The 16,515-nt window shown below is 44.0% G+C and overlaps 1 protein-coding gene across 6 annotated transcripts in view; it reads left to right on the top strand.

Annotated features, from left to right (window-relative positions):
• The window catches only part of AFF3 (ALF transcription elongation factor 3), a 323,793-nt gene that overhangs the window by 245,051 nt on the left and 62,227 nt on the right, over window positions 1-16,515 (top strand). For 4 of the 6 annotated variants that reach the window (XM_048961353.1, XM_048961333.1, XM_048961318.1 and 1 more), the window contains one exon: window positions 940-980. In XM_048961353.1, the coding sequence (XP_048817310.1) occupies window positions 940-980 (41 nt within the window). The remainder of the gene's footprint in view (window positions 1-939; window positions 981-16,515) is intronic. The other 2 variants (XM_048961342.1, XM_048961324.1) reach the window with 1 other exon arrangement.

The following is a 16,515-nucleotide window of genomic DNA, read 5'->3' as shown; positions in this document are numbered from 1 at the left end:
GTGGCTGCAAAGCGAAAATGTATGTTCAATTCCCTCCCTTATCCGTGCCATGTGGCTTTGTGTCCTTTCTTTGCCAGGCACAGCTCAGATGAGGACAAGAGGGGAGGGCAGCCGCAAGCAGAATTGGGGCTTTAAAGCAGATTTTCAGAACATTATGGATTTCATCTTTGCTTAGCAGCTAATTACTGTACCGAAGCCATGAATCACCCTGCTTGAAGTGACTCAAGGAGGGGAAAGAATAATAATAATAAAGTGGCAAACCAGCTCGGGGATAGGCTTGGGAGTCCTATTAAACTTGAGAGGCTATGATTCTATTCCCAGGACTGCTGGCTAACACAAGAACAAGCACCATGCTTCCCCACCCCATCCAAAGAGTTGTGCTAGGCAAAAGCCGAGGAGCAAACCAGCAACAGGTCAATCCTGCGCTGCATAGCCAAGGGTTGCCAGCAGATTGACATGGCAGCGCTCTGGAAAAGTCTGCAGCAGCCCTGGCAGGCTTCGCTAAATCTGTAATTATAGCTACGGGCTTCGTCGCACAAGGAACCAAATATGTGATGTTTGTTTCTGTGGAAGAATGGGAGGAGACCGATGGTAAAGGAGAGGGAGTGGGAGCGCAGAGCGGGGAGAGGGGAAGGAGGAGAGCTGAGCCCTGCAGAGCTCTCTCTCAGAGACCTGCAGAAAACATCTAAATAGAGCAGTTCAGACCTCAAATACTGCACCGTGCTCTGACAGCCCCCTGGTTTATGGCGCGCTTAACAAAGTGCTCTTACATTGACCAGGCTGGAATGTCCATTTTGCCGTAGAGTCTCTGCTACTTTGGTAGTACTTTAAAATTTGGACACGTGACAAAAATGTGTGTAACGCATTTTTTAAAGTGTTGATTGTGCTCGTAATTTTAAAGTCAGAATATAAAATAAACATCTCTGCCCTTTCTTCCAGCAGGCAGCACAGAGATCTGCTCTCCGCGTTCTGTCTGACAGGTACATTTTGTCATTTTTATGAACTATAAATTGCTTTATGAAACGTTGAGCCCTATTTATTGTGGCATATAACTCATAATCGGATTTTGTCCCCAAAGTATCTGCGAACTGGGATGTTAAACATTTTGCATGCTTGGATTTGTCATGCATGTGTAGAGTTTATTACTGCAAAAATCGCAGTCTTGTTGTATTTCATACAGAGTATGCAGAATCCCTTGTTGTGATACCAAACGAGAGATAAGGAACTTACTGTGGAAGGCATGAATGATGCAGTAAATTCTCAGCTTTAGAGTTTCCTGAGATATATCTAAGCTCATTTTTCAGCAATAAGTACTTCATTTATTTTGAGATGTTCTCTTTTGACTTTTTCCAAATTCTTTCCCTGGGAATTGCTCTTCCTGTGATGAGATTCTCCATACATTTCATGCACAAAAACAATGCCCTTTTTTCACCCCTTAAGTTTTGAGGGATGGGTATTTTAGAGGAATTTAATTCTTTTTTTTTTTTTTCCTTTTTTTTTTCACCTCTGGAGCTACAGCAGTGCTTCGGGCAGATAGGCAAGGGACCAAATCCTCAGCCAGCATTCGGGTTTTACTCAGCTCTTTTTCAAGTGAATTTCCATCAACTTCAATGAGAAAGTGGCCCGAGCGAGGAATTCGGGATTTGGGCCACAGTAAATGTTATAGTTGGGCCGTAAGTCTGCACAGGTATTTACCTTAAATGACTTTTATGAAAGAGGATTGATTGAAATATAAGGTAGCTTTCTAAGACGGTCCTAATTTCTTTTCCAGTTTTGGGAACGGGGAGGGGAGGGAGAGAGAGACCGTACGTTTTAGTGCCTGTGAAAAAGAACCAGCAGATTTACATTTATCCACAAATGAGGCACTGTGTCACGCGGGCTGACACAGAGTAAATTTCCCCCTGCCTCGCTGGCAGCCCCCTCCACCCGCCTGGCCCCCTGCCCCCGCCTCCCTGGGAATAAGCAGTAATTGACTCTTGAAGCCAGCCCGGGCCGGGATTTCTCCAGAGCAGAGCCTGTCACTTAGGCTGAATTATATCTTGTGCATGGATGAATAACATTTCTCTCTGCTCTGAGGCTAAGACTGCCAAAATTATCGACACCCCACCACCACCCGCACAGTTTACAAACACTGTTTTGTTTAGGGCGTTTTTGTGGCCCCCCCTTAAGGAAAAAAATGCCAGGGTGAAATGTATGGGATGTGGTTGAAATCGGTGGGTTGGTTGTAGGGCATATGAGAATAGGCTGTAGAAGGGACAAACTCGAAGGGAAAGAAGAGTCAGGGCAGCATGAAGGGCAATGGTGGAGTGGAAGCTTGGCCACCAGGCAAAGAGCTTTTGACGTGGTGGGGACCTTTCTGTGATAGTGGGGGGCTTCTAAGCACCCTTCCCCTGTGCTGAATGAGGAACATTCCTACAGAGCTGCCCCTGGGAGCAGTTAGCGTTCCCCAGGTCTTGCACCGTGTCCCCCAGGAAGAGCAGTGATGGTGTTGCCTCTCTGAGGTGTGAGCAGTAGCCCAAAAGTAGCCCTTTGGCCTTGGCTGAAGCAAGGGCACCTGCTATATGGCTGCTCAGCACTCGTGTCCCAGCAGCAGCAAGGAGCACCAGCACATCCCAGCACCAGGGGAGGTGGTGGGTGAATCCAAGCTCTCCGCAATTTCAGCCATCATTCTTTTCATAAAAACTATTCTCCATTGCTCTTACTTGAGCTTTTGCTTTTGACTTCTGTTAAAAAGGTAACGGCTAGCTAAACCGAAAGAGGCACAAAAAAAAAAAAAAAAAAAAAAAAAAAGGAGTTTTTAAACCTGTGGCCATTGATTTCTTCGGTGTGTTGCACTCAGTCTTGTTTTCAGCCTGCCACAGTAACCCCCAGCAGATTTATGTGCAAACACAAAGATTAGTGACCCAGAAGCCTGACTGAAACAGCTTTTCTGCCTCCAGAAGACAGGTTGCTCTGCACATGCACTGACTGTTTTGTCAGGAAAGATGCACAGGCCCCATTAGCTTTGCATTCTCTCGTGAAAAACCCTCAGTGTTTATACAGCACAGCTTGATTTTAATTTTATTATGCTCTTTGGTATAGTGTTCTAACTACAGAAATTGCTCCTTTTCTGGGGCAGAGAAGAACAAAAATTTAACTCATATACTTTAATGATACAGTGCCAGTCTTCAGCTGTTTGACTCTCATATCCATTGCCCAAGTAGCTTTTAAATTAAGAAAAATGTCTGTACCTGAAGTATTTGTTGTGATCTGTTATTATTTAACAGTGAGCGGTGTGGTTAAGCCAGGTCTTAAACCTGCTTAATCCCACTGAGCTAAATAGATTTTATTATTGACTCCTATGGTCCCGGAACTCTGACCTCAGGACTGAAGTTAAAAGCTAATTTCGTGCAGTCTGTTTCACTAACCCAGAAGCACTTGCTCACTGGACACATTTGCAGTGGGGAATGTCCAGCTGTAAATTACAGATGTTTGTAATCATACTCAAGCACAACACTCATTATTGTTCTTTTGTTCTTTTTCGGCTGAAAAGCCCACCATGAGGGAGACCGCACTTAATCCACACATTAAATTTACTTGCAGCTCATATTCATACTCAAGATAAAATTTTCCATGAAGTAAAGATTTACAGTGGTCCTAGGGCATTCCTATTCCCCTAGCTGCTTTTATTTCTCTGTGCTGCAGTTCAGGCCAAGTGGGTCTGCCTGAGGGTTTTGAATGCTTAGAGGAAAGCCTCATGCCACCGCTGAATTTCCTCTCTGGCTTTAATAGGGAAAAGCTGTCTCATTCCCTGCAGTGCTTGGGTGGTACTTATGAGAGATGCCTAATTCACAGTCCCAACCTATTATCCTCTTTGTTTCCTTACTGTGGAGGATCAGACAGACCCCACTAGCTCTGCTAGACAGAGCTGGTCTGGCAAAGAGGGGACTGAGCCGTGTGGCCTTGGTAGCCAGCTCCCTGTCCCGCTGATAAAGCCTGCAAGGAGCCCACTGTAAGCTCACTGGCTTATACTCAGCACCTGGTTAATATATTTGTTTCATCCACGCCTGAACTGCTAAGTACAGGCTGCTAATAAATCTTTTTGACTTACCACCTTGGGCTGCTGATAGACAAGGCATCTCAGCACTAACATCAGTTCTGTAGAGCAAACAAGCTCCATTCAGGGAGTTTGGTGAGCTCCACTGATCTTTGGTCTGCTTTTGTGTTTGGTGGAAGGGATAATACTTCACATTTCCAGATAGCCATGCCCTCTCCATCCATATTTGGTCACAGTTAGGATGCATGATGTACAGTATGTGCTGGTTTACTGTTATGGATTACTATTATGACCAGCTGTACTCAAGGTCCTCATAGAATCATCTGGGTTGAAAAAAACCTCCAAGCTCATAGAATCATAGAATCATAAAGGTTAGAAAAGATCCCTAAGATCATTTAGTCAAACCATCCATCTACCACCAGTACTGCCCACTAAACCATGTCCCTAAGTACTACATCTGCCCTTTCCTTAACTTGTCCAGGGACGGTGACTCCACCACATCCATGGGCAGCCTGTGCCAGTGCCTCTCCACTCTTTCTGAGAAGCCATTTCTCCTAATACCCAGCCTGAACCTCCCCTAACACCAAGTCCAACCACTGGCCTGACCTATGAGTTCCAGGATGGGTGTGGGGAAATGAGCAGCCGGTCATGAGAAGCAGTAAAGCCACACATCTGCAGGCAGAGAGATGATCTGGGAGCAGAAGTGATGCTGAACTGACTTTCAGGTGTTGTGGTCAATGTCCAGATGAAGGCTGGTAACGAGCAGTGTCCCCCAGGGGTCTGTCTTGGGACTGGTACTCTTTAGCACCTTTATCAGTGATACAGATGATGGGATCAGGTGCACCCTCCACAGTTTGCTGATGACACCAAGCTGAGCAGTGCAGTTGATACAGCAGAAGGAAGGGATGCCATGGGAGGGACCTTGATAAACTTGAAAGGAGGGCTCCTGTGAACCTAATGAGGTTCAGCAAAACAAAATTCAAGGTTTTGCACTTGGATTGGGGTTATTCCAGATACAGACTGGGAGAATTCCTTGAGAGTAGCCCTGCAGAGAAGGACTTAGGCATCCTGGTAGATGAAAAACTGAGCATGAGCCAGCAGTGTGCACTTGCAGCCCAGAAAGCCAACTGTATCTTGGGATGCATCAGAAGAGGGGTGGCCACCAGAGTGAGGGAGGTTATTGTCCTTTCCTACTCTGCCCTCATGAGGCCCCATCTTGAGGACTGCACCGAAGACTGGGGTCCTCAACACTGGAGAGAAATGGATTGTTTGGAGGGGATCTAAAGGAGGGCCTCAAATATGATTCAAGGACTGGAGCACCTCTCCTATGAAGACAGGTTGAAGGAGCTGGTCTTGTTAAGAGAAGATAAGGCTGCGAGGAGACCTCATTATGGCCCTCTAGTATTTAAAGAGAGATTATAAATAGGAGGGAAATAAACTTTTTACAAGAGCAGATAGTAATAGGACAAGGGAGAATGGTTTTAAACTAAAGGAGGAAAGATTTAGGGTAGATGACTAGGAGAAGTTTTTCACAGTGTGGTGCAGTGCTGGAGTAGGTTGCTTGGAGAGGTATGGATGCCCCATCCCTGGAGGTGATCAAGGCCAGGTGGGATGAGACCCTGGGCAATCTGATCTAGTCCTTGATCTAGAGGTTGGCAGGGGCAGGGGGTTAGAACTTGATGATCCTTGAGGTCCCTTCCAATTCAAGCCACTCTGATTCTCTGATTCTGTGATAGCATCGCTTTTCTTGCTGAGCTAGCCTTCCACACAAGAGGCAATGTGGTTAGCTTATCAGAAAGTGACTCAGCTTGCTGGATGGCCTGCAAGCTTTGATGTGACAGTGCTGTCTGATCAGTGACAGCCATAGGGAAGTTCTGGTTCAGGACAGCTGCTCTGGGTCCCAGCAGAGAATGAAGAAACTGAGAAAATGGACTCTACAGGATGCAAAGACTGTCTGGAGGGGAGCGTGTACACTCAATGCTCTTTGCCATAGGAACAAATACATAGCTCCAGCAAAGCTAGTACACTGCTTATACCTTCAGGATTATCTTTGCAAGGAAAAAAGAGAGTGCCTCTGACAAGGGATATGGATTAAGCACTAATCCCTTACGTGAAAGCTCGTCTGATTGAAAATGCTGGTGTCCCACAGGTGTAGCCGTCCCATTCAGTACAGCATAGCAAAGGGTGATGGCTGCAGCAGCTTGTGGCAAAAAAGATCTGGAGTTTCTCAGCCCTCCTAGGTATAGAGCTTGAATGAGTAAGAGTAGTGCTATGTATTGCATATAAGATGTTCTTTTCACTACTGGAGGCTGCTGTGAATTGGTGAGAAGGGGCTTTCAAAAAAGAGCCTGTGGAAGGCTTGGAATGAAAAAGAATACCTGTAGAACTGGATTCTATCCCCCTGTAGTACTCGTCATGTTTGCTATTGGACGCTTTCTCATACGTCGATTATTGCTGGTGTTTCTTTGGATTTGTTCTACAATGGCTATGGAGGTGCAATTTGGATGCATTGCAAAGCTGTGTGAGAAGGTACAGCAGAGCTGTCCCAGGGAATTTTAGCAACATTGAGCCCTAGCTAGCTATATTAAATACTGTGATTCTTTTGGCATTTAGAGAAAGAAAAAGAAAAGTTGAGATGTGATTTTTTTCTTCAGGGAAGTGGCAGCAGTTTGTTGCCATGACAATCAACATTTCCTGGTTCCCTGTGAGCAGCCCCATGCACTCCCAATAGCTCTCAAAGATATCTGAGGGAGAAACATCAGCATTTTGGAAAATATCTGTCTGCTAAAAGAAAGTTCTGACCAGTAGTTTCTCATGTATTTTCCTTGGCTTACTAGAATCCACGTGTGAATAATTACAGAATTAACACGAAGTAAAAAAGAGACAAGGTGCATGTCTGGGGCCTTTTGCATATTGGAAAGGGGAAAACAGGTCCCACTGCTGGCTGGCAGCATGAAAAATATGCAAAGTGCTATTGGGAAGAAGAGTGTATATGTGTGCAGCATATGAAGTGCCTCAGCATATGATTAACCTCACTGGGTATGTAGTAAATAGTAGATAACTGTGATCAAAAAAGTATTCATGTGATTTATCAAGCTGAGCAACTGTGCATTTTGCAGTGAAGCAGGAGGTCAATCCTGAAATCTAGGGCAAGCAGAGCAATAGGAAATTGCAGGGACTAAGAAGTTAATCATACCGTTGGACTGCTTCCATCTGGTTTTGAAAGACAGAGTCAGTGCAGTGCTAGCAAGGACTCTTCACAGCAATGGATCAGGAATTAATTTTTTCAGCAAATCTTCAGCTATCATTTGCGGTAACACAGGCTTATAAAAATGTAATTTAATTTCTTGGGAATAAATCACATAGGGCAAGAAGTGTGAGAGTGTTTTTTTTTTTTTTTTTGCTGTTTTTTTTTTGTTGTTGTTGTTTTTGTTTTTGTTTTTTCCTTTAATGTGTGCATCCAAGGGAAAAAAAAGAAAAAAAAAAGGTGAGTAAAGGAGAAATAGCAAAAATCCAAGAGGAAACAAACAGTAATGATATGAAACCTGGAAGGCATAAATGGTCGGCTGGTTAAATCATGCAGGTAATTGTCTTTGAAAAATCAGTCTGCAGTTGGGAACCTTGTACATTTTTATGACCCTTGGAGGCATAATCTTCTGTAACCCATCTGTCCATCTTCATCAGCATGGGTCAAAGGAGCACTGTCTTAAATTATTGTTGAACCGATGCTCTGAACACCATTCCCATATATCATGGGTACATAGCTATGGGCAGTGAATTTGTTAATGTATTCTGTGTTTTCTTTGTTATTGATATTACTTACTGATATTTCAATGAGACTTGAACATTATGCTCCCTTTGGGCGATGACAGTGCCTGTAGGCGAGGAACATGTTGTAAAACAAGGGGGATTTTAACCTTGATAGTAACACCAGTAGCTCAGACTTGCTTTATTGGAAGACTTAAGAAGGGCGGTTAGTTGATAACATTATGCCTTTCTTTCTTCAGCAGTGGGATAAGAGAATAGAGAGACCTGTACTATGAATGATGCATTGCTCTATTTTTAGTGCTGCAAAAGTGAAATCTTATAAATACTTTTGTATTTATTTCCTGGCAGTCTGAAGAAAAAGAGCTCAAGTTTACATAGCACTAATAGCAGGAAACCGGGGATCATGCTGTTCCCACAGATCACCACACTTCCATTACCACCTTATTTTAAGAAATGCTGAAAATTCATAGCGAGCAGCAGCACCTCAGCCTGGCCCAGTTACATGGTGTTAGCTTGGGGCTTTTACCTTTTTGTGTCTGTGGATCATGTTCTGTCCAGAACTCAGAAATTCTCCAGAGTGACTGCAGCAATGAGAACATTGAGTTTCCTGCCAGTGAGCCAACTATTCCTGCAGCAGACAGAAGGAGATGGCCCCTTCAAGCCCTAATTGCTCAGCGATCAGCCTGGCCCAACAGGGCTTTCTGGCATCAGCCAGTAGATGACATGCTCACTCTGGTTGTTTTTTCCTATGTCTTGCAAAGGCAGTTTAGAAATCACAGCTGAAGATTTGGGATTGCCTTGATGCTGCCTTGATGGCTGGGGATCAGGGCCAGTCAGCAGGCAGGTCCTGCTAGACCTACCTGATCTCCTTCCGTGATCAAGTGATCTGCCTGGTGGACGAGGGAAAGGCTGTTGATGTAGTCTACTTAGACTTCAGCAAAGCCATCAACACTGTCTCCCACAGTATTCTGGAGAAGCTGGCATTCCATAGCTTAGACAGGTACACTCTTTGCTGGATAAAGAACTGGTTGGATGTCCAGGCCCAGAGAGTGGTGGTGAATGGAGTTAAATCCAGCTGGTCACCTGTCATGAATGGTGTTCCCCAGAGTTTGGTATTTGGGTCTGTCCTGTTCTTTATTGATGACCTGGATGAGGGCATTGAGTGCATTGAGTGCACTCTCACTAAGTTTGCAGATGACACTAAGCTGGGAGGAAGTGTTGATCTGCCTCGGGTTAGGAAGGCTCTACAAAACGATTTGGATAGGCTATATCGCAGGGCTAAGGTCAATGGGATGAAGTTCAACAGGACCAAGTCCTGTATTTTGGCCACAACAACCCCAGGCAATGCTACAGGCTTGAGGCAGAGTGGCTGGAAGATTGTGCGAAGAAATGGACCTGAGGGTGTTGATCGATGCTAGGCTAAACATAAACCAGCAGTGTGCCCAGGTGGCCAAGAAGGCCAATGGCATCCTGGCTTGTATCAAAAATAGGGCAGCCAGCAGGAGCAGGGAAGTAGTCATCCCTCTGTACTCAACCTTGGTGAGTACTGTGTTCAGTTTTGGACTCCTCACTACAAGAAGGACCCCGGAGCATACCCGTAAAGGCAAGCATGCTGGTGAGTGGTCTGGAGCACAAGTCTTATAGGGTGTGTCTACCTTATCAGAATAAGTACAAACTGGGTGATCTCATGGACACCCAGGACTTTTGTCAAAAAAAAAAATAACTTATATGTCTCGAGGACCACCAGATTCCCCTTGCAGTGTCTGCCACTTACAGACACCCATAGCTCTTAATCCCAATATCATGCAAAAGTCTCTTCCCATCCAAGGAATTCATTCCTTCTAAAAACATTTTTCTTTCTGTGCACAGCCACTTTCAAGCTCTATGCCCAGCAGAGCTTCCAAAGGAGGGACTTGATCCCACATTTCTGACACAGCCAAATTCAAATTGTTAAGATCTTTTGGTGGGTAAGGAATGTCGCAAGAAGCTGTAGAACCAGCTTGAGCTGGTTATAGAGGAATACTTCTTCTGTGCATGTGAAAAGTCTTTCATGCAGTCATCAGAGGAGGAGGAGGTATGTTTATATGCTTTTCAGCCAACATTGACAAATTGGGTTTGGATGCAGACTTGGGTTTACTCAAGTAGTTTGAGGCAGCAGGGAGCTTTTTTTTTTTCATGGTCGATGAGAAAAGTAAAGAGAAAAATGACAAGTTCCTGGTTTGGTTTGATTGAGAGATTGTTCTGCATGAAATGAAAGCTTAAATCACATAATTGTTTTTAACGTTTTGACTCCCATAATAATTGTCTTTGTGGCTCATCAATGACTCAGTTAGGAGCACACTAGCCACGATTCTTACGTTACACAAAACTCCGCACTTTGAACTCTGTTTTAGGCTTCAGTGACCAGATTTTCACTGGTACAAATCAAAATAGCTCCACTGATTTCAGGACCGTTACCTCAGTTTTCACTCACTGAGGACCTGACACCAGCTTTTAAAAAGCACATCGTTGTGTATGGGCACTTCCAAAAGTGCCCAAGTGGGTTCTATCACAGACCTCACATATGTGCAGGCTTCAGGATCTGGTTACAACTGCAGTTCAACTCATCCTGACTGTCCATCAGGCAGCCAAACCAGCAGGATTGCAGGGAAGGCATGTGGGCTCCTCAGCCACTGGAGCTCTTTTGATAGAAACCAAAACCCAGAAAGCTGAAATGGCTCCAAATTTGCAAGGTTTCTCTCTCAGTCAGCATTTCCAGGTGGTCTGCTCGGCGACATTTTCTTCGTAAATGATCAGAGCACTTTCTGCTTTATTTTTCGTTACTACTGCTTTCTCTGGGGCTCTGTTTCATGGGAAAATTCAGAACTGGAGGGCTTGGTTCCATCCTGGAACAGCGTGAAGTTTCAAAATCCTCCTCAAAATGGAAGACCTTCCTTCTCTCAAGGACACTATTTATAGTAGGCTGCCCTTTCTGCAGTCAGACAAGAGTCAGATAGTATGATGACTTTGTGCTCTCCTGTGTTTTTAACTTAGATGAAAAATTAGGTCTGGCTTGAAACTAGGTGTGAAGAGTCCATGTTCAGATATTACATTTTATAACCTGAAAATGATATAATTTTAAAAGGCAGAAATAAATAGAAATTACTTAAATTAAATTAGATATTTTTTCCAAGGGGTATGATTAAATGAGACACATTCTATTCTCTAACATAGCCTGCAATCTTCTGGCATTTTAGCAAAAATGGAAAATTATTTATTTTAAGGGTAGGTATTTTATGCCTAATGAAATTTACTTTTCATACCAGTGTACCTTCTGCTATAAAGATTTTAAAGGTCTTTTTCACCCTTAACTCTTCATGCTTGCATGTCTCCTCCTCACACACATTTGCACAGAAGAGAGAAGGTCTTTCTCTGTGCAAATCCAGCACCCAAATGATTCACAAATAGCACTCACTTATTATTTACTGGCACAATCAAGCATAACTGCTCTAAATGAACAAACAGTCAAAAAATTAAAAAAAAAAAAAAAAACACAACAAAAAAAAACAAAAAAAAAACAAAAAAAACCATACCAGGGGAACAGGGTTAAAGAATCCCATGATTCTGATTTACACAACAGATAAAAATCACCCCAGAAGTCACAGAGACCTGCCAAGTAAATCTCTTGCTTCATAATGATCCTTTAAGACACTTTAATTTGCTTTTGTGAGTATCTGCACTGGCGCTGGCTTTAGCTCTTGCTGTAGGTGCCTGGGGAGGTCTGTGCTGGTTCATATCCAGGTAGGTGGTGACTGCTGATGGTGCTCATGGCAGTGCCTGGCTCCCAGCAGCCCTGTGGGAGGTCACATCTTCCTTTATCTTCCTTTCCACAACCTGTTTAGAGTGGAATGAGATAAAACAGACACAGACCCTCTATCACAGTCATCACCTCATCAACCCCTCTTGCCCCCCTTCTTTTCAGGATGCCACCAACTGGGCCTTCCAAATCCCCTCTGCCGGTCTCCTGAGCCTCCCTTGCTGGCTCTCTGGCCATCACTCGTGGCACCTTTCCCACCAAATCTGCCCTTTCCCTGCTCCTCAAAACTACTCAAACCCCACCAGGACACCTGGACCCTTTCCCAGGTCACCACCTACTGCCAAAAGGCTGACACAGCCCCCATTGCTGGAGGGGTTGGCCTGCCTTCCAACCACATGGGAAAAAAAGGCCGCAGCGAAGGTCAGGACAAGTTGTCTGGTTTTGTGGCATCACAGACACCAGTGTAAGCCTGTTGCCAGCATGTGGTGGGACACAGACTGGCCAGGTGGCAGTGAGGGAACAGCACTGCCACCAACACAGTCACCCCGTGGCCACCTGTCCCCAGAATCCATGTCAGGTTTCTGCCTGCCTCTTGGGTCCTCTCCCTATAGTTTCCTACAACATCCATCACTCATCCCTGCTAATAATGCCCACAAATACTGATCTCCTAAAGCTGCTTCTTTTAAGGTCATCATGTCCCTTCTTCTGAAACTTAATGTCTTGATGCTGACCGTGTGGAGCTAGAGAGAGTTTATAAATATTTGTATCAACAACATTATTCCTTTGATAGCAGAGACTAGGACAATATTTCCCACATTAAAAGGGCTCTTGGGGAGGGCTTAGGAACTCTGGCCAGGCTAAAATAGTTGCCTGAAGGAAGAGGAAAAACCTTGGAGAATTACCAGGCTCTTTTTTTTTTTAATTTTCAGACAAATGGACTTTTCAAACTTTGCCCTGAAAAGAGATCTGGTCATGACCTACTATAAATCTCCTATGGCCATTTAAAACCTCACATAGCTCTGGTTAAACAGCATTGCACCAGACAAAACCTCCAGGGCATGAGGACATTGCTCCGTTTTTTTCCCTTTCAAGCTTGTATATTGTCCTCATAACATATTGCCAATGTTCACAGGACCAAATGAGACTGTGGCCTTTCTTTAATGTACTCAGTGCTCTTGTGTTGAGAGCCTGTGAGGTCAACAGGAAAACATGGGATGAAATCTCGGCTGAGTGTCAGTCTTTCCCAGGCTTCCTGGCAATTTCCAACTTCTCACTCTATTGTTTTCACCTAATAAGACAGAGCTTGTCTTCTGCTCGATAAAAAAGGAAAAAAGAAAAAAGCCAAGACTCAGAAAATGAGCAGTTTTGTAAAAGCCTGGCAGATTCCCAGTGTGCTGAAACTAATGACGAGCAGCACGCTCATTTTTCTAGTTCAAAACTTCTTGGTGCATCATGCAAACACCCCCCAAGAACTGCTGGAGGGGGGGCAGAGCATAGAAAAGAAGACTGTCAGGCTTCTGACACAAAGGCCATAGCGCACAGTTTTGAAATAAGGAGGTTGAAAGGTGGAGCCCTCACAAGAACCTCACTTGGGGCTCTTCCAGCTGTTGGATTACCTTTCTTCTCCTCTTGGAGGGGTTCGCAGCACAGCACCTCTCTCTGTTTGAACTGAAGGGGAGAAAAACTGCAGAGTCTGCTGTGCAAGCCCAGAGAACAATTTGAGAAAACAGCAAAACCCAAACACTCCTCTGAGATTATCCCTCTGTAACTGATACAGAGACATACTGCGACCTCAGGTTCAACTTGTCTTTTTATACCATTTTCTGTGTTAGCATGTTGCCTGCTCGTCAGCTGCCACTGAATTTGAATCTCAGACTGTCAGTATTTTCTAAGCATTGTGGGAAAAATGTATGTATTTTCCTAAACAATTACGAGTGATTTAATGCTGGTGAAAAGTGTGAGGTTGCTACCTGATTATCCAGGAATGTCTCAGCTGTGTCTCAAGGATATCTGCCTGGCTGCCGGAGCCTTGCTCAATTCCCATGCATATTCTTTACCCATGCAGACAAAGAGCAGTGTTAAAGCCGGCGAGAGCCTTGGCATTCAGTGTAGGAAGCTAAACTGAGCCAACACCACATAATTTTCGGTGAAATGCGTTTCATCGTTTTCTTACATTTGGACAAAATGCAGTATTAACCATTTATTAGCATTACAAGAGCTGTGACAACTTTCTCCCACTGGTCACCGTACATTGCTGTCCTCCTCTACCTGCATAAGGTCTCCCAGGTTGGTCAGAGCAGACGATTAGAACAAACATGCCCTACTCAAATTATTAGGGTTGTTTTTATGGCCAGAAGTCTGGTACCACCGTGGAGCAGTAGTAAATTGGGGATCTGTTTTGAATTATTCATATGCCGGTCATTTACCACATCACATTGCATCAATCTTTGTGAATATCGTTTCTGATTAAATGAAGGAACATCCAGAAAATGAATTGTCACTGCCCTACGTGGAGAAGATGTACTACAGTACATCTACATGTACTAGACAAAGCACTCTGAGTTTCTTCGGAGTTGAGCTGCACAGGGATATCCTGCGGCAGTGTTCGGCTGTTGAAATGGGAGGTTAGCTGGAGAGGACTGGGAACTGCAGAACCCGTAATTGCCTGGACCCACCAGTCACTTCTTTAGTAAATCCAACAGCTACAAAGATGAAGCAGGGGTGAAATGTGGTTGGTCTGGATGGTGTAACAAGGGAGATCATGGGGGAAAGTAAAATCTGGAAGGAGAAAAGATGAGCCTCTGTTAAACTAAGAAATTCCACAGTGGATTTTATTAAGGCCATGCCGTGCCTGAGAGAAGAGATTTTATGTCAGTTTTCAGGTTGTGGTAAGCTGCAGTTTGATTGAGTCAAAGCTTAGCCTGTGTGAACACTTAAGGTGCTTAAATGTACTCTCCACACCTGTGCTGAAAAATAATTACCCCCCAAAAGTCACACTTTTTTTTTTTTTTTTGGAAGTGACACCCAACTCAAATAGCAACTGCAATTCTAAAATTAACAACATATGTTTCTGAAGCAAAAACGTGAGACGGGTTTGCTTGCTTAGAAAGCAGTTGCCTTAGGTTTGTCTTGCATCTGGTAAAGAGCTTGTTAAGGGTCCTATTGCAACTTTGAGGGGTTCCTAGTTTAATTGCTAACTAAGACAGCATTTTAATAACTTTGTTTTAATCTTGCTACCATCTTGGGGGAGGCAGAGTTATTTATTTGGTTGCAGAGCTGCATGGCTGGGAAGTATCTGATTCGAGTTACGTACATCTTTGGTTGACATGACTCATGTTACAGCTGAACCAAACAAGCCAGCTCTGAACACTTAAACTAAGCAAACAAATGTAAAACACATCGCTGCATCAGTAGAACCACAGTTAACTAATTAACGATGGGCAACATAGTCATCAAATCAAGGCCACAATCAAGACCTGATCCAATGAATCAGAGCTTTAAGTTATCAAAATAAAAATAAAATAAACCACAATACCCCATCACATTTAATGCAGAGGGTAATGAGCTTTAAATTGTAAGCTTGCCATGAGATGGAACTACTTCCAGTTAGTCTTGTATGAGGAAAAACTGAAGAGAAGCTGGCTCACATTTTGACCAGGTTCCAGGTTCCAGTTGGTGGAAGGCACTGACTGAGGCAATCAAGGACTGCACTCATTGCTCCTTGCCAGTGGTGCGTGGAGGACTAGTGCTAGTATGGTTCAGCTGAGGGAAGTACACTCATCAGAATGAACTCATTAGTGATAGACAGCTTAGCATTTCCTTCTTACATCACCTGATTATTGTGAATGTTAAGTCTTCTGCTCTTATCCTCTCCTGATCATCAAACTCGAATCAGAGATCATTCTGAAAATGATGCACAGTTGCAGCTTTTAAATTAGATTCAACATTTATGAAAAATGCTTTTTGAAGGATTACTAGGTAAGAACTATGAATAACTTTTGAAATAATTCACTAGCAATAAATGACAGATTTAAGAGTCTGGCATTTGCTGCTAGGCAAGGAAACAATTAATAGAGACCTTTTTTCTTTTTTCTTTTCTTGGCCACCTATGTACTCATGCATATGTGAAATAAGATCCTTCTCTTAAAGGAAAAGAAAGCATTCAGACTTGTGCTTTCTTCTGAAGAATCTTTATTTTGAGTGTTTGCTGGCTGCCAACATAACCCAGAAGAAGTTTGGGCAAGCATAATGACAGAGCACCCACTGGCTTCTCCTGCTTGGTTGCACACTGCAGGCATTAGGCTTGGTTGGACAGTCTCACTCTGGCAGGGGCTCCATGGGGAGACAAGTAGGATGCAGCTGAGAGGCACAGCTTCCCCCCAGTCTTAAACGAGAATAAAAGCCAGAGAAATGGCAGTGCATCTCATAGCCCCTTCCTTTTTCCTACTTATATAGCTGGAGGCTGGTTTCCCACATATGGTCAGTACAGCCTGGTATCTAGTTCGTAGATCACTGCTGAATGTACCCATGATCTTGCAAATGGAAATGACTGGCTGGGCTGAGACTACTTCTCTCCTGTGTGGTCTGTGACTCAGTGACTAACGTCAATGTTCCTGTGCAGGGAAAGCATTGAAAACCCAGGCTCAGCCAGAGCCACCTCCGTGGGGCCCACTAATAACTCTCTCCATGCTGTGCCTAATAACAGTCTTTCCTTTGCCTTCAGTTAGGAAGCTAATGGGAATCCATTTGCAGCTTGCCCTGATGACTTCTGTTCTAAGACCACAGCTGGCCATTGTGCTTTTTAGCAGATGAATTCCAATAATCATTAAACAAAGTTGCCTGGGGTCCACTTCAAATCTGGGCCAATGTCACAGCCCTTACTCGTGTCACACATGCTGGTGTGTTTCATCCCCTA

The sequence above is a fragment of the Lagopus muta genome, chromosome 1 (genome assembly GCF_023343835.1).
Source record: "Lagopus muta isolate bLagMut1 chromosome 1, bLagMut1 primary, whole genome shotgun sequence".
In the NCBI taxonomy this organism is placed as follows: domain Eukaryota; kingdom Metazoa; phylum Chordata; class Aves; order Galliformes; family Phasianidae; genus Lagopus; species Lagopus muta.
This window is presented reverse-complemented; position numbering and strand designations above follow the sequence as displayed.